Source organism: Lactuca sativa, chromosome 1, assembly GCF_002870075.4.
Source record: "Lactuca sativa cultivar Salinas chromosome 1, Lsat_Salinas_v11, whole genome shotgun sequence".
NCBI lineage: Eukaryota > Viridiplantae > Streptophyta > Magnoliopsida > Asterales > Asteraceae > Lactuca > Lactuca sativa.
Window position 1 is genome coordinate 10,483,077 of NC_056623.2, and position 24,536 is coordinate 10,507,612.

Here is a 24,536-nt window from a genome sequence, read left to right on the forward strand (position 1 = left end):
TACCCCCAACCCGCAAATGCGAAAAGGGGGAAACTCGGGGACTCGCGACTCGACTCGTCGATTCAGATGAACGACTCGCCGAATCGGCCACATGCAAAAACTATACACGCGATTCTACTTGGATCCAGCTCATGCCATTCATAGATCTGGGTTCTTAGGGCAGGATTTTCACGTAAAGTTTCCAACTTTACATGTAGAAATGCATAGAATGGGGATTAAGGGCGAAATAAGGGCTAAAAAGGTAGATCTAGGACATTCAAGCATTTTACTCCCATAAAGGTTATAGATCTGAGCTTCTGGAGCTCAACCATGACTAGATCTAGTGGATAATCAACCTATTACGAATTCTACTTCATGCACAAGCTTGGAAAAAGGTTCAAAAAGAGCTCAAAAGGTGCTCTAATGGGGTTTTAAGCATACAAACAGAATGGAGTAGAGATATACCTCAGAGAACTCTGAAATAGCACCAAGATATCTGGTCTCCTTCTCCTCTCCTTGCTCCACTCTCCTTCTTCTCCCAAAAACTTCAAGGAACCACTCTAATCACTTCAATCTCACAAGAAACGAGTTAGGGTTTGATGTTGGGCGCTTTGAGGGTGAAAGGGGGCGAGCTTGGGCCGCACAAGCTAGCTTAAATAGGGGGCAAACCCTTGGAATTAGTGTTTCATCAAACAACAGTGACTTGTCGAGTCCGGAATATGGACTCGCCGAGTCGCCAACTTAAACACGCTCCGGATCCCGTCTCTACTCAGCGAGTCGGACCTACAACTCGCCGAGTCCAAGGCTAAAAATGAAAAATACAAAGATAAATTTTACGTACCAGAAACCAGGTGCTACATCCGATTTTGAGCATCATTTGCAGTCTACAGAAGGTATAGAGTCTATACATTGTTTGTTCTTTTGATAGATCCCTATTTGTGGAGTTCTAGGGCTTTTCTAAGCCATTTTGGTCACCAACCATGATTGCAAGCATGGTTTGGGGTTGATGTTTCAGATCTGGGTCCTTAGAGGGGTTACAAGGCAGAAAGGAGTGGCTTTTGCACTCAAAGAAGGCCCCATTTATTGTAAGAGTTTGTTTTAGGACCTTTTGAGCTCAAAGTCCCATGCAAGCACGTAAAGGTTGTAACTTTACGTGGTAGATCGATTGTAGAAACATATATCTATCTTTTGATCAAGGGTTGTACATTAGAAATCGAAGATTTAGTGAGAAGATATGGCCGACTCGACGAGTCCATCCTTGGACTCGGCGAGTCCAAGGCTTCTGTCCCATATCAGTTAAGGGTCAAAAGGACCCAGTTAAGTGTGGAAAGGTTTTAGGGAGTCCCGGGGAGTGACCCAACGTTCTGGACTAAGCCATTGTTCTGGAAATTCATGGGACCCGGTGAGTGCATGAGCAGACTCGGCGAGTCCAAGGCAATTTTCTTAAGGATGAAGATGAACCTGACGAGTTGTTCATCAACTCGGCGAGTCGAGGACAGAACTTGTTCATCAGATGAAGGTGAACTCGACGAGTTCTTCATCAACTCGGCGAGTCGGATGAGTCTTCATGTGATGTTCATATGAGGGTGAGAGACTCGGCGAGTTGACGGCCCAACTCGGCGAGTGGGGTCAACTTGAAGTTGACTTTGGCTTGGACTTGATTGGGGGTAGAATAGTCATTTTACCCTAAGAGTAGATGTCAGTTCTGACTAAGTGTTTGTATGGGATTGTAGCCGGAGGATTTCCATAAAAATAAAATATATGGTGGATTTTGTCTGTGGACAAGTAGTTGCACTCACTTTTGATTCTCAATTTACTATAAATTGTTTCATTTCTATAATAAATTGTAAAATTGTAAAATCTAAAAAACTCAATTTATGAAATGAGATTTGGCCCTACCAAGGCATTCTTTTATTTTCATGAATATGAAGTCGTAATTTATATGATCTTTATAAACCTGCAATTTGATCAATATATTAAAACAAAACAATAACATTAAAAAAATAATTAATTTTAAAATATAAGAATTAATTTCGACAATCGGTTTATTAAAGTTAGACATCTAAGATAATTGATTAATAACTTGTGCTTGCAATGCAATCATTTATTACATGTACTCATCCAAATATAAGTTTAAGCAATTTATCGCTCATTAAGTCTTTATTTTGATGTTTGATTGAACAGCGAGCAAGTAAAATTAACAAAACAAAACCAAAGTGTGGAGTTTAGGCAATTACAAGAAAGTGTTGACAATAGGAGACCAACCAAATAATTTTGCTAACGTTCGATCTACTATTAATCCCACTAAAAGTAAAAAGACAAATATCATCCACCATAAGCATGATAGCCTGCCGTTCGCTTTTGAAGACAATGTCATTTTTCGCCTTCCAAATAATCCATAAGGTTGTATACACCAGATTTTGATACGTTCCACTATTAATAATGTACAATCAGTTATGTATTCAAGTACATTTGTAAAGAATCTTAACTTTTCATTTTTCATTTTTATTGATTTCGTTTCTACTAACATAACTCTTATTGATAACTGTTTAGATATAGTAACTATTTGCACAAAAGAACTAATCGCCTCTATAAATTAATTTATGAAAAAACTATACACACATGTCGTTTGGCGTGGGTAGACGGCTAGTGTGTGTGTGTGTATATATATATATATATATATATATATATATATATATATATATATATATATATAGGAAAATTGAATATGTGGCTGTCATGTATAGGGGTGGTCAAAAATATCCGCATCCGAACATCCGATCCGAAAAATCCGAAAATCCAATCCGAAAATACCCGAAAAATCGGATATCCGAAAATTCGGATACTCGAAATTCGGATATCCGGTTTTTCGGATTCGGATACGGATATTAAAATGTGAAAATTTCGGATATTTCGGATATCCTAAATCCGAAATATATAATATAAAAATTATTAAAAATACTTTTAATGCATTGGGTTTTTTCATTTGAAATTCAAAAAGACAAATTATTAACATTTTTACTTGGTACGCAAAGTGAGGATGGTATAAATGTTACCTTTTTTATGTTGATTTTAATAATTTGAGTTTGATTTCTCAAGATCTTCAGGTATCATGAGGTAACTTGCATTTAACCGGACCAAATGAAGTCTTATTATACCTAACAAATGCACGGAAACGTTCTTGTTCTTGGAGGGTTTATTTTCTTTATTTAAAACTAATGAAATTCGGATATCCGGTTTAATATCCGAATCCGTATCCGAAATTTCGGATATCCGAAATTTCGGATATCCGAAATTTCGGATATCCGAAATTTCGGATACGGATTCAGATATCAATAATCAACTATCCGAATTTTCGGATATCCGGTTTTGAATACCCCTAGTCATGTATGTAATATTAGGTATAGAACCATCAAAATTGACTTCATTTTGATTAAAAAAACACAAATTTTTTTCATTGTTAGCTTCTTCCTATTGATTTTGAGCTCATATTATTTCCAATTTCATAATTCTTCCCCTACATCTATGTATTTCGAATGTGTTTTTTTATACTAGACATCTAGTAGGCTTCATAAATTTCTTTGACACCAACCATATGTATATTTGCATTGTTCTTTTTTATGTGTTATGGGAAGAAGTTTATTGAGTTTTTAATGAATAATATCAATCTTTCGCTATATTTTTCTATTTTAAATTTGAATATGAAGATTTATAGGTAGTTGATAATGTATTCTTATACATGGTTTGTGTTGCAAAATAAAAAATTTAAAACCCTATAAAAATATGTATAAAGTCTATCATCTAGCCTAATAGAGAATACAAAAAAGATGGTAGAGAGATTTGATTGTATTTCGTTAAAATTATGTAGTTTTTAATGGTTCAATACCTAATATTAGTTATATAACAAACACATATTCCCTGTACCCTATATATATATATATATATATATATATATATATATATATATATATATATATATATATATATATATATATATAGAGAGAGAGAGAGAGAGAGACTTAGGTTCAAATGTTTTCACTATCTATTGTGTGCATGTATGATTAATTCTGGACCAATCATTTTAGTTATTTTAAGAAAATAATTAATGCATATTAAATGTTGAAGATGTAATTAATATCCATTATATCTTCAACATGTAAGATGCATTAATTACTTACTTAAAATAACTAAAATGATTGGTCCAGAATCAATAATACATGCACACAATAGATAGTGAAAACAAAATAACCTAACCCTATATATATATATATATATATATATATATATATATATATATATATATATATATATATATATATATATATATATATATATATATATATATATATATATATATATATATATTGACTTCATAAATTAAATAAAAACAAAGCATTATTTTTTCGGGATTATATGCCGTTGCACACCCAACAACCACTCAAGGTCGGGCATTTGTATCTATTTGTATTCATAAAATATTTTTGTTGGCCGGCCACCTATTTCAAATAACCCAATAGCGATGAACTAGTTTTATTAACAGCCAATTTCAAATAACCCAATAGCCTATGCCCTCTACTCTACTCCTATTGGCTATAGCCATGCTTACTTAACTAAAGAAGAAAATGGGCTTTAGTCTTCATATCTCGTATAACCCAATACCATGGTCCAAATTTGTAGAACTGTACAAAAAGACCGGTTTTGAACCAGACCCAAAAAAAAGACCGAGACCGAATCGGTCTAAAATGGGACAGGACCGAAAAAAATCCGGTCCATTATTAGACCGAAACGAAAAAAACCGGCCCGAGACCGTCCCGGATTGGTCCGAAAAGACCAGACCGTTCTGAAACCGGTCCTAAAAAAACCAGACCGGCTCGAGACCGGTGTGAGAAAAAAAAACCGGTAACCAAACTTTATAAATATATTATTTTTATGTTAATTATACAGTTTTTAATCACAAACTATCTAATTTATTTCATTTTTTTATTAATTTTAAATTATCATTTTTAATAAATATTAATTTATCATTTTGGTGATAATCTCATATTTATTAATGAATAAAACTCGAAACCAAAATAAAAGAATTGAAGAATACCGAAACCGTACAAAAAAACCCGTAAATCGAACCGAAAAAGGCGCATGGAAAGACCGGGATACAAGACCGAAAAAGATCGAACAGACCGATCCGAAAAAAGACCGGACCGTTCCGAGACCGACCTCAAAAAGACCGGACCATTTCGAGATTGACCCGAGACCGGAAAGGCCAATGTGCAGCTCTACAAATGTGTTTAGGCCTGATCAATAAAATTCTTTTTTTTTTTTTTAATCTAATTTCAAGTTTCTAACATTTCATATCTAAAAATTTACACCCACTCCACATAGCTGTACTTGTTGTCGTGCGCTCCTGTTCGGATTATGTCTACTTACTTCCACCGATATGAGAATCCACATCTGATTATGGAAATCAACAAGTACATTTTTTCAAATATTAAATTGATTCAGTTAGTTGTATATATTTGTATAAATATAACTCCTACATATTGTTTTTTAAATAACTTTCAAGAGCCTACTTACGCTATAAACGTTTCGATTAAAAAACTTTTCATCAATTGTTAGGGTTAAACATTTCTACTATGAAATTTGAAAAATAACAACTAATATATTCCCATACAATATAAATAAAATCCAGAAAGATCATTCATATAATTTTGTCAAATATTATTGATTCGATACAACACTTTGAGTCTAACGCATGCATGGTACAAGATTCAAGGTTAATCACGTGGCTATGACTTAAAAACAACTGTGTCGATCGTCCAACGCTAACACATGCTTGTTTTATTTATATTTTTAAATTTTATATTGAAAAAAAAATAAACATATGTCCATGCTCTCACTATAAATATGTTGCAGCGTTTGGATGAGATCTATACAAGAAACTAATCCCGGAATAAATATGGAGCCGATATTTTATATAATTTTCTCGATAATTGCCATGATATGGATTACCAAAGTTGCCCTAGGGAAAATCAGAAATTTACCACCAAGCCCCTTCCCATGTTTACCCATTGTGGGCCATCTTTACCTGCTGAGAAGCCCGCTCTACCGAGCCTTAGGCAAACTCTCCGCTCGTCATGGTCCGATGGTCATGCTTCGTTTGGGCGCCCGCCGGGTTTTTTTAGTTTCATCACCGGAAGCGGTGGAGGAATGCCTCACCACCAACGACATCACTTTCGCAAATCGTCCTCGTCTGCTTGCCGGAAAACACCTTGGGTTTGACTACACCACCATTAATTGGTCAAGCCATGATGATCACTGGCGCAGCCTCCGTCGCCTGGTCACCCTTGAGCTTTTGTCTTCTTACCGGGTACGGACCCTTAGCGTGATTCGTGCGGAGGAGGTGCACCACCTCGTTAAGAAGGTCATGTACCCGAGAGTAGTAAGGGATGGGACAATGGAGATGAAGTCGATGTTATTTGAGGTGGTGTTGAATTTGATGATGACGATGATATCCGGGAGGAGGTGTGATGATCATGGTGATGCGGTGATGACACGGCGGTTTATGGAGATTGTGCAGGAGTCATTTAAGGTGATGGGGGCGACCAATGTATCGGACTATTTACCCTGGTGGAAGTCGGTGGGAGGGAAACAGTTGGAAAAGAAAATGATGGCGTTAAATGAAAAGTGGCATGTGTTAATGCAAGATTTGATAGAAGAGCAGAGGAGGAAAACCGTGGTGAAGGAATTAGAGAAGAAAAATTTGATTGAAGTTCTACTTATGCTGCAAGAAACAGAACCTGAAAACCACAGTGATGAAGTTATCAAGGGATTATTGCAGGTACAGATTAATATTATTGTTATTTTGAGTCGAACCATTTGTTTTGTGAAGTTTATTTTCTATAACCTTATTAAATATTGTTGTAAATTAGAATTATTGAAAAATTGGAAAACTACAACGTACATTATCAGATCAAGAGGGTTAACCTGCCGGTTGATATTATAAATTCTATTACTTTGACTAAACATATATCATGATGATCAATCATTTGATTCTATATGGTCATGGGAATAAAATAATTAATGATTAGTAGAAACATTTTAATACTACTATTGTTTCGATTATGTACAGCAGTAGCAATTTAGCAAAACAAAATAATTTTATATCAGAATCTACTTAAGATAATATCGTTTTAATAATTGTTAATATTACAATATATATACTGATTTTGTTTTGTGTGTCTATGTGTTAGGTACTAATATCAGCAGGAACCTATACATCGAGTGTAACAATGGAATGGATGTTATCTCTTTTGTTAAACAACCCTGAAACCTTAACGAAAGCACATGCTGAGATTGATAAGTGTGCTGGGGAAGATCGATTAGTCAACGAATCAGACTTATCAAACCTTCCTTATCTACGTTGTATAATCAACGAGACTATGCGTAAATACCCTGCTGCTCCACTCATTTTCCATGAGTCTGGAAAGGATTGTATGGTGGGTGGTTACCACATCCCAAGTAGGACAATGCTACTGATGAACGTGTGGGCGATGCAAAATGACCCAAACAACTGGGAAGACCCTAAAAAGTTTAAGCCAGAGAGATTCGTAGGGTTAGAAGGTTCGGGAAATGCATACAACTATAAGCTAATGCCGTTTGGAGCTGGAAGGAGGAGGTGTCCAGGAGAAAACTTGGGGATGCGTATGATCGGGTTGACGATGGCTACACTTATTCAGTGCTTCGAGTGGGAAAGACCGAGTAACGAGATGATTGACATGACCGAAGGAATAGGATTGATCACACCAAAATCTAAACCCTTGGTTGTTAAGTGTCGGCCCCGTGGAAAGATGGCCAAACTACTATCTCAAATGTGAAGATAACATTAGACCTGCAAAAAGGCGACCTACCCTATCAATCCAATGTGAACGCAATTCAAAATTAAATTGTTGGTTTAATATTTTCAACTTATCCATCTATTTTTAACCTATCAAACCATTTAAAATTAAATTTAAGAGAAAATTACACGGTTGGTCCCTATGGTTTGCTCTTACTTGCACGCTTCGTCCCTGGAAAGAATTTTTAACTCGGACAATCCCTATAACTTTATTTCGTTACCCGCCTAGTCCTTCAGTTAACTTTCCGTCTTATTTGGGGTTAGGAACTACTCACGTGAGTGGCACGCTGGGGGCATTTTTGTCCTTTCAACCCTACAATATATTAGCGCAATTTAGAATACAGACCGATGGTTTTACGATTCCGATCATCGTCAAACCAAAACACACACAAACACACACTTGTCAGACGAATTCCCTTTCTTCTCTCAAACGAAAACCCTAGTCGCTAGCTAAAACTTTGTATGCTTTTCCAAATAATCAACAATGCCGGTTTGGAATTTAAGTGAAGCACGAGGACGGATGATCAGTGAAGCAGAAGTTCGTCTTCAATATGGTAAGTCCGCCTAGTCCCTAATCTCGTTTTTATTTGCATTTGCTTCGTGAAATCCTACAACCCTAATCAAATGTTAATCAAAATTTTTGGGGCATTTCCTTAATAGGTGATCATCCGACCATGTTTTGCATGCTATTAAACCATGGTGGAAAGTTTACTGATTTTCCTGGAAGGAATTATGTAAACGGAAAGAGACATTACGTTGACTTAATAGACATCGAGACTTTCTGTGTTCACGATATTGATGACATGATGGTGAAACTTGGGTATATCGATGAAAATCTACATGTGGAGATGTACTATCATTTTCGAAGGCCACTGTGCGATTTGGATTTTGGCTTGTTTGCTTTAGCTTCAGATGATGATGTAAGGCATTTAGCAAAATATGTTGGCCAGCATAAGCTAATAGAGGTGTATACAGAGCACGGGCAAACGAAATTACACACATACTCGATGTCACCAAACCCATCTAAGGTACGTATAGTTGAGATTGATTGTACCCCAAAAAGATTGTTTTTGGAATGGCATGATACACAAGTTGAGCCTAATGATGTGTTGACATTTGAGCCTAATAGAAACAACCCTCCTGTTTCACCTACTAGAAATGAGCCTTCAATTGACAAGGTGGACATGGTAAGTGATAATGCAAACATCATGGAAACTGAAATTGAACATAGTAGTGATGATAATAGCAGTGGTGATGAGATCAACAGTGGTGATGATAGTGAGAGTCAAGATGGTGACTTTCTTCTAGACGAAGACAATATCATTGATGATGTTGAAGTTGACATGAGAGAATTCCACTTGAATGTTGACCCAGATGTTGAGTGGATTGGAGGTGCTTCTAAAAGAAAGAATCATGTAGTTACAGAAGATGGGAATGAAGCAGACCTTGAAGTTATAGATATGGAACTTTTCTTGTCCGACTCTTCATCGGATGATGGGATCGAAGGAGAAAGAAACAAAAAGATTAAAGCTATTAGAAGGGCGCATGAGAACGAAAATGCTCAAGTCAGTGAGCCTTTCTATTTATATCAGAAATTTAATTCGTCAAAGGAGTTTAAAGATATGGTTAACCAACATGCAATAGATACAAGAAGGGAGTTGGATTTTGAGAAGAATGATAAAAACAGAGTAAGGGTTGTATGCAGGGGAACCATAACAAGCCTAGGTGGTGGGACCGGTCAAGAAGTAGTCAATGAAGAAGGTAAGTGTCCTTGGGTTCTTTTAGCCAGTAAGTGGAAACGCGACAAGGATTGGACAGTTAAAACATATGTTAGTGAACATAAATGTCTTCAAACAAGAAAGGTTAGGGCTTGTGATTACAAGTTTCTTTCAAAGCAAACTCTACAACTGGTGGAAGCAAACCCAAAAATTCCAGTCAAGGCTTTAAGGGAACAACTTCAATGTATCTACAAAGTAGATATTTCTAAGATGAAAGCCTTTAGGGCAAGAGAAGCAGCCTTAAAAATTATCAGGGGTGATTATGCCACTCAGTACAAGATCTTACAAGATTATTTGTTAGAAGTGCAGACTCAAAACCCAGACACCACTATCAAGCTTGATGTCGAAAGTGAACCAAATCCTGATGTTGAGACAAGAACCTTCAGACGCGTGTACGTGTGCCTTGGTGCTTTGAAGCAAGGATTTGCAGCAGGGAAGAGGGATTTTCTTGGGGTAGACGGGGCTTTCATGAAAGGACCTTTCCATGGTCAAATTTTATCTGCTGTGGTACATTTTCTCTTATGTTGTGGTTGAACCATATATTTTGATTTATTTTTTACTTTTATTTATTGGATTGTATTGCACAGGCTTTAGATGGGAATAATGGAATATATCCTTTAGCATATGCTGTGGTTGAAGCTGAGACACTAAACTCTTGGACATGGTTTTTAACTCACTTGGGTGATGACCTAGGGTTGGCTTCAAATTCAAATTTTACATTTATATCAGACAGGCAAAAGGTTATTTTCTTGTGTTTTGAATACTAATATCTAAAGGAAAAGAAATCATTGACATAATGTATCTTTCTTGTAGGGTTTAAGTTCTGCCATCGCAGATTTGTTTCCTTGTGCAGAGCACCGTTATTGTGTTCGCCACATACACGAAAATATGAGGTCACGTTGGAGAGGGGATAAGTTTAAAGAACTGCTTTGGAATTGTTCAACAACATATACTGTGCAAGAGTTTGAAAAAGAAATGGAAGAAGTTATAAAATTAAACCAAGAATGTTATGAGTGGCTTAAACAAATACCACCTCAACATTGGGCACGTTCTCATTTTACAGGTTTGACCATGTTATATATTATAATATATGATAACTATTGTTGTATACTTGTTATGCACCCACTCTGGTCACCTTATTTTAGATAAAGGGTAGTTTGGGGTAATCATCAAATAAAGAGCATCTTGTTGGTACAGGGGCATTATGGGTATTTTATATTATTTAGTTGTTATGACTGATAGTATAAGAGGGTAGTGGGATAGGAATTGAGATATCGATCTTTTCTGTTAACCTGGAATTATTTTCTTTTGCATTCTGTTCTTTACATTGTGTTCTTGTTGTGGTTACTCATTAAATTAAGTGAGTTCATAACAATACTCTAATGTTTGCTAACCAATTATACATGTATTCTATTAATTAATAGGGAGAGCACATTCTGATATTGTGATAAACAACATATGCGAGTGCTTTAATAGCAAAATAATAGACGGACGTGACACACCAATTATCAATTGCTTAGAGTTCATCCGGGAGTACATCATGAAGAGGATTGTGAATGTTGAAAAAGAAATTGACAAAGCAACAGGCCCTTTGACTCCAACAGCTACCAAGCTATTGCAAAAGATCAAAGATCAGGCAGAGGAGTATACAGCATCATTTTGTGGAAATGGGAAGTACCAAGTGAGTGGACCTTGGCAAGATCAGTGTGTAGTGAATGTGAATCAACGAACGTGTTCATGCAAGAAGTGGGAAATAACTGGAATGCCATGCAAACATGCTGTATCTGCAATCTGGGACATGAGGAGAAATAATGGTGCAATTGGTATTCCAGAAACCTTTGTTCATGAATGTTATTGGCTATCAACCTGGAGGAACATGTACTCTTTCAAAGTGGATCCGATAAATGGTAGAAGATTGTGGATTAAGTCACCTTGTCCAACTACTTTGTTGCCTCCAAAACACCATGTCCCAATAGGAAGACCAAAAAAGAAACGAAGGAAGTCAACTACAGAAAAAGAGAATATGATCAAAGGGAATACAGTTTCTAGAGCACAAAAAACTGTTACATGTACCAAATGTAACAACAAAGGACACAATGCCAGGACTTGCAAAGGGCAGTTACCAACTGTTGGGAAGAAGGGAAAAAAGAAGAATGAGAAAGGAAAAGAGAAGGATAAAGGAAAAGAGAATGAGAAAGGAAAACAGAAGAAGAAAGGAAAAGAGAAGGATCCATTGTAAACTCTTTTATCATGTGATGCTCTTATTTTGGTTAAGCTATTATGTAATGTGATGTTTGTATTGTGGTTAAACTATTATGTCATGTGATGTTTGTATTTTGATTAAACTGTATTGTGTTTAGTATCACCAAAACAATTGCAGTTGGTACTTAGACATTTGTTTTTGGTTAAACTCTTATGTAATGCTTTTGTTTTAATGTTATCTAATGGATCAATTATTGGTATGTTTTTGGTCATTTCATTTGGCATGTTTTTGGACATTTCATTTGGCATGTGTTTGGTCATTTCATTTAATGTTATATAATGGATCATTTGGCATGTTTTTTGGTCATTTCATTTGGCATGTTTTTTGGTCATTTCATTTGGCATGTTTTTGGTCATATGTTAAATGAAAAATACCAAAAGATTACAGTTGCATTGCATCTATTAATTGTACCAATGGATACCCTTTCTCTCCCAATTCCAGCAATACAAGATGGTAATAATCCATTGTAATCTTTTATAAGACAACAAAGTGCAACTATTAATTGTACCTAAATATATCATTTCATTAAAATGCAGCAATACAAACATGCTAATATTACCCTTTCATTAGATTATCTTCAACCAAAAACCATTACTGAAATACCTAATACTACAACTTGTAAACAATTATCCCAAAAAACAAAATCCAACTGACAATTAACAACATTTTAAGGTTCCGATTTTGGATTTCAAGTTCTTCATTCTGGATTTCAAGGTCACGATTTTGGATTTGAAGTTCTTCATTATGGATTTCAAGCTCAAGATTTTGGCTTTCAGCCTCATACGTATGCTTTTCTTCATCTACCCACGAAATAAATCCACTTCTTGGTCCCTGAAGTTTTCAATACCCTCGATTAGCACAAACTAGGGTTCATCCTAGAAATTACCAAAAAAATTGATAACTCAATACCTGTAAAGGGCATGCATAAAAAGGCCTACCAGGATTTCTCTTTGTTCCTGCAGTTCGTATGATCCCTACAGCTCCACACTTGCATTTCACCATAATCAATTTTGTGGATCTTCAATCTTCACGAGCAAAAGAAATGGAGTAGAAGAGGAGAACCGGAAGCACCGATTCAGAAAAGAAGGAAGGAGAAGTAGTTTTAAGTCCGTTGTAGGGTTGAAAGGACAAAAATGCCCCCAGCGTGCCACTCACGTGAGTAGTTCCTAACCCCAAATAAGACGGAAAGTTAACTGAAGGACTAGGCGGGTAACGAAATAAAGTTATAGGGATTGTCCGAGTTAAAAATTCTTTCCAGGGACGAAGCGTGCAAGTAAGAGCAAACCATAGGGACCAACCGTGTAATTTTCTCTAAATTTAATTATATGTTTCTTAAATACTATTATTTAATTATCATTATTCACAAATAAAAATAAATTATACTGCTATATAATTTTCAAATAATTAGTTTTGTCATCTAAAAAAATTAACGATGTTTTTTGTTTATCCGTTATGTGTATGTAAAACTTTTTCATGTTAAATGGATTTACTTAATTGGTTGAAATTTAAATGAAATTTGTGAACGATGATTGTAATTTTTCCATGGTGTGAAGTTTTATTTAAGTTTGAAATTAATTTGAATGTAATAATACTTTCTAAGTTATTTACATTTTTAATTTACATATGAGTCAATCCAAATTTAATTAATTTATTTAATTGGTTGGGGTGGAAAATATATAAATAGTTCAATACATAATCACACACATACATATACCACTACAACAATAAGCCTCTACAGAGACGAGGTCTACAAAGGACGACATATGTAGTCTTTATAGATACCCTACAGGGATGACATGACGTTTCCATATAGTTAACAAATATTTTTGACTTTTGGAGCTACAACGGTCTCACAATGTTAAAACGGGAAGGAAACTGGATTAGGCGTGTTTTGGGGAAGGGTATAGGGACGACTTGTCATCCTCATATCTTTCTACAACTTAAATTAAGAGAACAACCTCCTTTGTTTCGTTAACGCACACTCAATCACTCAATCATTAGTCTCTATCTATCTCTCTCACTCTCGATCGGAGATTCTCCCTTCCTTAATCTCAACCATTATCTTCTCCTCTGGCGACTTCCTCACCTCCCACTCCCCGTGCATCTTCTTCTCTCTCCTTGGATTCTCATGCTAGTTGTCGAATACCACCATTAGGCTAATCAATTTCGATTAGTTTCAACGCCGCTGATTTTGACTATCAGCTTCCTTTTTACATCCAATTACGATTACTATTAAATACAAGCCCTACACCGGCTACCATGTTAGTAATTCTCTGTTTGAACCTATAATTGAGGTATATGTTAGCAATTATGTAATTGAAACTGGAATTGGGATATAAGTTAACGATGATGACGACGAAAAACTCAAATTCGATAGAGATATGGTTTTTGCGCAATTCCTGTATGCATACTTGTTTATTATGCTTTTGAATTGCACAATTGTGGTGTGTGTAAGACTGGAGATGCAATGGCAAAGGCTATGTGGCTTATCGCAATTTTATTACAAGGCTGGAGAATCGAATGAAGTTGCAGCCACAGCCACCTAAGTAGTCCTGGAACCAGGTGATTGCCATTTTTACTTGATGTTCACTAAATGGTTATTACTTGCTGACTTACATTTGTGTTCCTAAACATGATCCAAAAATAGATGGCCGTTTCATTATGGGGAGGGTTGACTGCATTGAAGAAGTTGACCTGTGTAGAAGGTAAGAAACCCTAAACCTTAAGCCCTAATTTTGATGAATACAATGTTTTAAAGATATATCATACAAGGTTATCAGGAACCACATATAAGTTTATCCATTTATTCGGATATTCCGAAAGGGCAGTGATGTTAGGTATGTGTAATTTCTTATATTCTACTCTCTGTTTTGAATCTAAGTTAGTAGATTATATTTCTCTTTACCGATTTTTTTTTTCTCAAAAATAAATCAGGGATGAAAATGGGCACCATGAGCATGAATCACAAAACATGATAATTGTATTTTAATGTTTTAAACAAATTTTTTTTTTTCACTACATTTGAAGCTTCAAGGCGAAAAGACTGGACGCAAGGGTCATTTATCTATTGAAAGGTATACTTGTGTTTTTTATTTTATTTAACTGGAACTTTTTCCTATTTTTTGGTTATAAAAATAAGGAAGTTATATATGTTAATATCAAAATGATGTATTAAAATATTGCTATTTTTAGATTTTTGAAGTGGCACCTTCATTGCAAATGGTTAAGGTTCGAAAAAGCAGGAGGAGATACATTAGAATTTCACAAGGTATACAAATATAAATTTCATGAATTCTTTGCGTTCATGTTTGATTTTAATTTTATAAAACTTCTCTTGGGATAAAATGTTGTTAATATGTATATATTTGTTTGTTGAGTATGCAGTTTTACAAGAACCTTTGATGTAGACAATGGAATAATTGGTTGCACCTATTGCAATGGATTCACATCTGGCCTTGGAGGGTAAATCTGGAAAAACTGAAGAAAATGCAAAAAGGCCTGCACCATCAGAAGTAGGATGTAGAATTGAGTCAAGAAGGTAAACCCAATATCAGATTTTGCTGTTTAGTCTTTTCTTTAATGCTACTTATTTTATTACCAAATATCATAACATAATGATTTTTGTTGTTAATTATGATCATGTTGACTTCAGATTTTGACTTTACATTGCATCATCTTCACTGGATAAAACTTTGAGAGTGTGGGATATACCAAAAGGCCTTTGCATTCGAGTAATTTACGGAGTTGCCCATCAGCTATGTATCCGATTTCATCATGTAAGTACACTTACACAATGACATCTATAAGTTTTATTTTGTTTATAATATTACATATATTATAATATTGCATATATTAGTAATTTTTCTTCTGTAAATGCTTATATAAATTTGTAACTTTGACTTGTCTTTTTATATAAAAGCGTTGTAAAAATAATCAAACTAAAATCTGTAATTTAAGCTTCCTTGTAGGAATATAGTGATTGAATGAATATAAATTGATTATCTTTTTTTTTTTCCAATTGCAGGTGAATAATAACTTCCTTTCAGTTGGCAATGCAAACAGATAAATTTTGGTAATAAAAACGTCATTTGCTAATGTGTCTTTTCTAATTTTATTTTTTCTCTGTTATTAATATTTCTAAGAAAAAAATCACAAAAATAAACTAAAAGCCTAAGTGAGGGACTATATACAGTTACTGTATATAGTTACTGTTGTACATTCTACAAAAATAAAAGTTGTCTCATCATCAGTTCTTTTCTTTTTGTCGAATTCTGTTTTATTTTGTACATTTTAGAGTTTCATTTTTTTTTATATAATTATTGTCTCAGGTATTCAATTTTAGCACAGGAAGATTAACAGATAAAATAGTTGTGGATAGCAAGGTCAATTTATTTTTTGTATTTGAGAAAACTAGAAAAGTAAACAAAAAATAGAAGTCGAATGTAAATTTTATACAATATCTATAGAGACGACATTTCGTTGCTATAGGTCTAGCTATGGGGACGACATATCGTCTCTATAGGTCTAGCTGTGGGGGCGACGTGTCGTCTGTATAGGTCCAGCTATAGGATGACAACCACGAACCAACAAAAACGATATTTCGTCTCTAAAAGGTATCTATGGTGACGATATCTATAGCGACGACCCAAGCTATCTATTGCGATGGGGCTATAGCGACAAAGGCTATAGGGGCGACTTGTCGTCACAACCACATATAGAGACGACTTTCTATAACATATAGAGACGACATTTGTCGTCCCTATAGGTCTCGTTTCTTGTAGTGCTAGTTTGCGTTTGCGGTGCCCTAATCAAAAAATAATAAACATATGTCGTCATTTTTAGATACTCACGAGTCACGAACAAAGAACACATCCACTTTGTATGAATGTTTTCATTTTTCAATTTTATTTGGATGTTAATGACTTTATGAATTCATGTTGAAAATCTTTTTATTTTTTTATTTTTTTTATTTTAATTACTTTAATCAATTTATGACTTTATGTTGAAAAAACCTTATTTAGTAAACATGTTATATGGGTTGGGTTCAACCAATAACTTGTGAACCCGTTAACCCATATACTTAAATGGGTTATATGAGTTGAGCTGGGTTAATGTTTCCAACCCACCAACCCGTGACCCGCCAACTCATACATTATATAGGTTGGCTTGAGTTTATGTTTTCTGACCCGCTAACCCGAACTCAACCTGATTGTCAGGCCTACTTAAACCTTTATTTGTTGCATATGTTTGTCATAGCTAACCAATTCCAAACCATAATTTACCTGTATGTAGATTTTTTTGGGTCATTGGTTATGTAAATTATACATATATTGCAATTAGTATCTTAAAAAGGTATTAAACTTTATAGTGATAAATTTATCTTGAAAAAAGATATTGTATTAATATTATTGACTTTGTTTAATTTTAATAATATTTTATGATATAATTTAAAAATAAGTAATTCAGACTTTTTTTAGAATTTACAAGCGGGCTTAGAATAAAAAATGATTTTTATGATGTTTGAATATAGTGTAAAATCACTTAATAAAATTTGAAGTTATATAGAAATTTTTAGAGTTATTTTTGTTTTCTTTTTGAATTGTTTTTTTTTCTTTAAAATTGAAATTAATTATGATATCATCTAGATTGCCGTTGTTAAAGTTAGTCAGACCGGTTTAACCATCACATAAGATGCTAGGTCTTATGTCCGACTAATTTCCAAAATATTAATTTAAATGAGATGTACATGAACATAAACAAATATAAATTTATGTTTTTTTGAAAATGAAAATTTTTAGCTTAAATAAATAACTTTTTAATTTCAACTCAAACATCAATTAACTTCAACATTTAACCTAAAATAAAAAAGTATTGTTAATTTTAACTCATGAAAATAAAAAATATATTCATATTCAAGCCAAAAAAACATACTTCTATTTTTAAAATAAAAAAGAGACATAATTTTATTTTTAACTTAAAGCAATGATGTATTATAATTTTACCATAAAACCAAGGTATTTTATATTTCAAAACAAAATAAGCAATAAAGCTTTACTTGCTAATATTCGTTAATGTATTCATATTGCATCTGTAGCCGCTTCGATGGATTTTGTGGATAATAACATGTCTAGTGAAGAACATATCACTATCGCTTTAAAATTCCTTTTAATCTTGAAAATAAATCGATGTGCAAGATTACAAGACAAACTGGTACTACTCAACTACTTCGGACCAGTGGCGGACGCAGACTATTTTAGTAGGGGTGTCCCTCATATTTCAAGAGGGTGCATCTAATAAAAAAAATTAATTTTTTTTACACTACAAGCCGGAAATTGAGCAGTGGCCCGAGACCTCCAATTCTCCACATAGGTCCGCCACTGATTCGGACTACAAAAGTAATCATATAGGACAAAGCGTTGATGGCTAAAAGACATGCGTTGGAGGCAGTTGACTATACAATTAAAGATATCACTAGGGTGAGGCTCCCATTTGGTGGAAATATAAGGGTTTTGGGAGATGATTTCAGACAAGTGTTGTCGGTCGTGAGACGTGAAACACGAGCACATAATGTGAATTCTAGCATATAAATATCGCCTCTTTGGAACACGAGCACAAACTAAGCATGAAAACTTTATTCACATCCCCGATGATATGGTAATTCCTTTCATTGAAAAAGAAAGTTATAGAATGCTCTGATTAATGCAATCTTTCCATCCTTGGAAATTAATAGATTTAAATCAGATTATATTATTTTGCGTGCAATATTATCTACAAGACATGATAATGTCGATGAGACTAACTATTATTTAATCGGCCGATTCCATGGAGAATAAAGAATTTACTATAGTTTTGATGAAGCCAAAGACGATATAAATAAATTCTATCTTGTGTAATTCTTGAATCTTGAACACGCTCAATGTTGGCGGTGTATAACAAAGTGTTGAACGATTAATAGTACACAATCAATAATATGTTAATGTACAATTTTAAGGAATTCAAACTTTTTATTTTTAATTTTTATTGAATTCGTTTATGCAAGAATAACTCTTATTGATAATTGTTTATATGTATTAAAATATTTCCGTAAAAGAACTAATCACTTCTAGAAACTAATTTCTAAAAAACCAATTCACACTCGTCGCTTGACATGGGTAAACGACCAGTATATATATATATATATATATATATATATATATATATATATATATATATATATATATATATATATATATATATATATATATATATATAATTCCCGTCAGACTGCTTGGGGAAAATAAAAATTCTCCATTAGTTAACTCTAACGGCTGTGGCTATCGAAATAGAGAAACCTTATGAGTGATTTTGTCACTCATCTTCTAGACTAATCAAAGTAACAGTTTACTGTCTTTAATTAATTACCATTTATACTGCTAATAAATAGCTTAAGAGAAGAAAATACTTCATAGTTCATAATGCTTTTGGTTACCTCATCTTATTTAATAAGTATGAAACACTAAAAAAAAAAAAAAAAAAAAAAAAAAAAAGCTTACAAAACAAATAGAAAAGATTACTAAGATAGCCACAAAACAACTAGGTTGCTTAATAATTAAGAAGAATAGATTAAAATGACATACACAATACGTTTCAGTCAGATACCTCCACCTTACCTGTTGCACTCTTAATTTGACTCTTTCATCTAATACATTCTTAGCAATTAAAGTATATCCATTTTTTATGACACTCATTATTGATATCTTCACATCTGAGATAGCAGTTTGGCCATCATTCCACTGGACTGACACTTCGCCACCAAGGGTTTAGCTTTTGGTGCGATCAATCCTACACCCGCGGTCATGTCAATCATCTCGTTGGTCGGTCTTTCCCACTCGAAGCATTAAATAAGTGTAGCCATCGTCAACTCGATTATAAGCATTCCCAAGTTTTCTCCCGGACACCTCCTCCTTCTAGTCCCAAATGGCATTAGCTTATAGTTATACCCATTTCCCGAACCTTTTAACCCTAGGAATCTTTCTAGCTTAAACTTTTCAGGGTCTTTCCAGTTCTTTGGATCATTTTGTATCGCCCACACGTTCATTGTACCACTTGGGATGTGGTAACCTCCCACCATACAATCCTTTCCAGACTCATGTAACAAGAGTGGATCATCAGGGTATATACGCATAGTCTTGTTTATTATACAACGTAGATAATGAAGGTTTGTCAAATCTGATTCATTAACTAGACGATCTTCCCCAACACAATTGTCGATCTCAGTCTGCACTTTCTTTAGAGCTTCAGGATTGTTTAGCAAAAGCGATAACATCCATTCCATTGTTACACTCGATGTATTGCTTCCTGCTGATATTACCATAAAATCAGTAAACTTAGCCATATTATATAATCTAAAAAAAATAATAAATAAATATATAAATACAGAATGCTTGAATTGCATTTTGGAGGTGGAATTGTAATGTTAAAAAGAATAAAAACGATGTATATTATCAGTAAGTAGCTAGACTTTGATATAAAATTATTTTCTTTTGCTAAATTGCTATTAATGTTGTATATATAATAGAAATAATAGTATTAAAACGTTTCTACTCATTTTTGTTGCGTTCCCAAGACCATATAAATCGTGTTTGAAATGCTATATATAATTGGTTCCTTGTCCGTGGACTTATTTTGCATTGACCATAAATAACATTAAAAAATCTAATTTTAATGAGTACCTGCAATAATCCCTTGATAACTTTTTCGCTGTGATTTTCAGGTTCTTTTTGTTGCGACATCAGTAAAAATTCAATCAAAATTTTCTTCAGATCATCGTAGCTACCACCCTCCGCCTCCACCACGGTTTTTCTCCTCTGTTCTTCTATCAAATCTTGCATTAACGCATGCCAATTTTCATTTAACGCCACCATTTCCTTCTCTAAGTGTTTCCCTCCCACCCACTTCCACCATGGCAAATAGTAAGACACATGGGTCGCCCCCATCACAATAAACAACTCCTGGACAAGCTCCATAAACCGCCCAGCCTCTCCCCCTTCAACATCACACCTCCTCCCGGCAATCGTCATCATCACCACATTCAACACCACCTCAAATAACATCGACTTCATCTCCGTCATCCCGTCCCTTACTACTCTCGGGTGCATAACATCTTAACCAGGTGGTGCACCTCTTCTGCACGAATGGCGCTAAGGGTTCGTACCTGGTAAGATGACAAAAGCTCATGGATGACGACACGGCAGAGGCTACGCCAGTTATCATTATGGCTTGACCAATTAATGGTGGTGTAGTCCAACCCAAGGTGTTTTCCGGCAAGCAGACGGGGACGGTTGGCGAAAGTAAGATGACCCACAATTGGTAAACATGGGAAGGGGCTTGATGGTAAATTGATGATTTTCCCTAGGGCAACTTTCTTAATCCATATTACGGCAACGATTGAGAAAATTATAAAAAATATTGGCTCCATATTTATTCAAGGCTTAATTTGTTGTATATTATTCTCGTCCAAATGCTACCACATAACATATTTATAGTGAGAGCATGGACAGAAATTAATGCTTCCACATAGGCATACGCATGATTTACGTTGAAACATCGTACCGGTCTCCATATATAGGCATCAAATCAATATATAACAGGGCCCATATATAATATTGCGTGGTCTTAAAATGAAAACATTTATCTCAAAAAAATCATGTTATTTCTTTTGTAAATCAGTCAAACTTAAGAGTCTCCCCACCTTACGCTCGTGTCAGTGTCACGTTACTTAATCAACAATGATGAGTTTGAATTAGAAGAAATTGTTCATATGATGGGTAGGTACCAAGAGAAAAAGAAAAAGACTTCTTCAAATGCATCAAGATTCAACCAAACATATATGAAATGCATAAAATGGCATCAATAAGCAATACAACTTTAATTAAAGTGAACCATTCGCATTTGAGAAAGACAAATTACCTAAAAAAAACAAGAAAAACATGGGAAGATAAGCAAAAGGCACCCTAGGAAAAGCCAAAGGTGGATGAATGAAAAAAATATATCAATGGAAGTTTTTATACAAAGCACCAACCACCTTTTAAGAGAGAAGCTTCAAATGATTTTAATGTTGAAGGTGAACATTAAGAAAAAAAAAATCCTTGTTAGTCTTGTTTTTGTATCATGTTTTAGTTTCATTTTTTATTTTAACTAGTGTAGGTACCCATACTTTGCATAGGTTAGATGTGAATTATATAGCAAAAGCATACAACATAATTTTATTATAAAAAAATGGAACATGATCGAAGAAAGTAAAATGCGTTTTAGATAAGAACATAACACATAACATTAAAAGCATATCCATCCTGTCCCAACAATTATTTTATGTTTGTCCATCGGCTAGTGAAAAGTCAAGAGTTTTCTTATAATCTGCATAAAAGAATACATTAGCTTTTTCCATTTCCATTTTAATCTATCGAAACATCTACAATGTTAAAAAAAAAGCTAGAAAAGAATAAAAAAAATATTGCAGGTGTAAGAAAGGAAGAAATCCAAACCTCTTCAACAGTGATAATAGCCTTGCTATGCCGCCAAAACCAATAAATCACCAGATTTTGATACTTTTATCCTTCTAAGATATCTCTGTCTTTCAATGCAATATTGCAAAACTCATTTAAAAGAATAGAAACCAATACTTCTTACTATTTAAATTCCAAATTATTTGACAAAGGTACATACCAAATAAAGTTGAATTTATTAAGATTTAAACATCCCTTAAAGTATTGGTTATAATAAAATTAGTTAAGGAATAAAGTAGTTGATTTCATTGGAATAAAAATATTAGTATAGACCATGTTTCACTGCTTATGAAATGAAACCCCTTTCTCTTTGTTAATATATATTATTATAGTTTTTACCTATTAATATTAAGTTAATAATATATTTCTATTACAAATATTAGCACATACATATCAAATATATACAAATCAATATGCTTATGATCAAATTCTTTTACATATAAATCAGGGGTAATTCGGTAAATTGCGTTCTTTACTTTATTATTTGATTCCCATATACATTGCTATTAACTATCAAAAACTTTATATTTTATGAAAATCAAAAAACAACTTAACAACATATTTTTTTCCTTAGTGAGATGTGTAAGAAAGGCATTTACTAGTGATATCTCTTCATAAGCACAACCTAATAAAGTTTGATAGAGTTTTGAAAGCATCATCGATGGGAAAAAAAAACAAAACAAAGTTTTTTTTTTCAATTTCTTGTACACATTAAGTATGTTATTTGCTGATTGTATTTTTTGGAACATTTTTTTCAATTTCAAACACTTTCAAAGCATGAATGGTCATTTTACCTCTCTACCAATAATTTTAATTGATAGTACAGTGAAAAGCCATGGTAGTGCCCAAAAATAGCAGCCTCTGGAGGTCTTATACATAACAATAGCAACCATAAGCTGCAAGCATGAATAATTAAACAATTTGTACTATATATAAAAGATAGAAGATCAATTATTAATCTATTTCTTGAAACTGGAAGATAAAAAAACATACCTTATCAGCCACCAGATCCAAAAATGCATGAAAGGAAGTATCTAAGTTCATCTACAATAAAAATAAAACAAAGATTCATTGGTTTGTAAAATGAAAAGATTTAAAACTGCAACAATCAATATATATTTCTCAACAATTTCAGTCGAATTAACACAGCTAGACACATCTTTTAAAGTTGTAGCTGGGAATTCTGTGTTAGGAAGGTGTTTCATCCGATTTTCCTTCATGATTTTGAAATTTCATTAGCCTTTACAACTACAATGCGTTTAATGTATTGCACAAATTTGAATTTCTACAAATACCTACATGAAAAAGAACTCCCAAAATCCAACAAATTCTTAAATTCAACTTCATTTTGGTTTTGGTTATAGGTTATCTTTCAGTTCAATTGATAGAGATACCTTGCCCAAGCCCCACCAACATGTAGTCGACCCAGATGATGAGTATTCTTCCATTTAGAAAAATCAAAATTAGTAAAAAGTCAAGTTTCCCTAAAAACTCATAGTTGAACAAAATTATTAAGGATTCTTATGTTTCCAATTGAGCGACAAAGATTAAGTCATTCCTAACAACTAACTTGAAATACCACATATTTCATGGGAGAAAGAGTCAATTGTTGGAGTTTTCTTGTTCCTGTAGCTAATCTAACCATGAAATAATCATAGTACAAGGTCAAATCAACCATCGTTGTATCAGAGAACACATAAATGAATATTCATCACAACCAATTTATGACGATTTATATTACACATTTTGAAATGATTCAAATGAGGTATCAGAGAGTGCAGTTCCGAAATTAACTCGATTAGTTCCTACTTTCGGATCACACACACAGAAGCAGACGAATTTTACCGTATGATGGTGCGGTATAACGCTACCATTTGTTGGCTCTGATGGTAGTGGTCAGACGACGTGAGAGAGAGAGAGATAGAGAGAGAGAGAGAGAGAGAGAGAGAGAGAGAGAGAGAGTTACCTGAGAATTGAGAGCAGAAGATCAAGGGTAATATGACGAATCAAATGCCCTATTAGGATTTGGGGAAGAAGGCGTTGTCAACAATCATGCTCTGTATTGCATTCACCCCTATCTG

General features: G+C 34.0%; 3 protein-coding genes, 1 long non-coding RNA gene and 1 pseudogene across 7 annotated transcripts; 4 read left to right on the top strand and 1 right to left on the bottom strand.

Moving 5' to 3' along the window:
• Nucleotides 1-5,919: 5,919 nt before the first annotated feature.
• Nucleotides 5,920-7,897, top strand: LOC111912010 (cytochrome P450 81Q32). Its single transcript, XM_023907770.3, has 2 exons — nt 5,920-6,814; nt 7,227-7,897. Exons 1-2 carry the CDS (start codon nt 5,933-5,935, stop codon nt 7,848-7,850), a joined length of 1,506 nt encoding a protein of 501 aa, XP_023763538.1. The 5' UTR covers nt 5,920-5,932; the 3' UTR covers nt 7,851-7,897.
• Nucleotides 7,898-8,354: 457 nt separating this feature from the next.
• On the top strand, nt 8,355-10,660 carry LOC111911811 (uncharacterized). Its single transcript, XM_023907561.3, has 3 exons — nt 8,355-8,424; nt 8,531-10,388; nt 10,462-10,660. The coding sequence occupies exons 1-2, from the start codon at nt 8,355-8,357 to the stop codon at nt 10,180-10,182; spliced, it is 1,722 nt and encodes a 573-aa protein (XP_023763329.2). The 3' UTR covers nt 10,183-10,388; nt 10,462-10,660.
• LOC128125829 (uncharacterized) lies at nt 10,537-11,887 on the top strand. Its single transcript, XM_052765146.1, has 2 exons — nt 10,537-10,711; nt 11,073-11,887. Exons 1-2 carry the CDS (start codon nt 10,537-10,539, stop codon nt 11,885-11,887), a joined length of 990 nt encoding a protein of 329 aa, XP_052621106.1.
• Nucleotides 11,888-13,772: 1,885 nt separating this feature from the next.
• Nucleotides 13,773-16,838, top strand: LOC111911794 (uncharacterized). 4 transcript variants are annotated; one of them, XR_002856972.3, is made up of 7 exons: nt 13,773-14,473; nt 14,559-14,985; nt 15,104-15,179; nt 15,296-15,449; nt 15,564-15,687; nt 15,936-15,983; nt 16,240-16,838. It is a non-coding gene; the product is annotated as an uncharacterized LOC111911794 (long non-coding RNA). The 4 variants fall into 4 exon arrangements; XR_002856973.3 differs by lacking the exon at nt 16,240-16,838 and having other exon boundaries at nt 13,774-14,473; nt 14,559-14,748; nt 14,846-14,985; nt 15,936-16,180; XR_002856974.3 differs by lacking the exon at nt 16,240-16,838 and having other exon boundaries at nt 13,774-14,172; nt 14,367-14,473; nt 15,936-16,180.
• Nucleotides 16,839-19,340: 2,502 nt separating this feature from the next.
• LOC111911992 (cytochrome P450 81Q32-like) lies at nt 19,341-21,368 on the bottom strand (annotated as a pseudogene).
• Nucleotides 21,369-24,536: the final 3,168 nt, after the last annotated feature.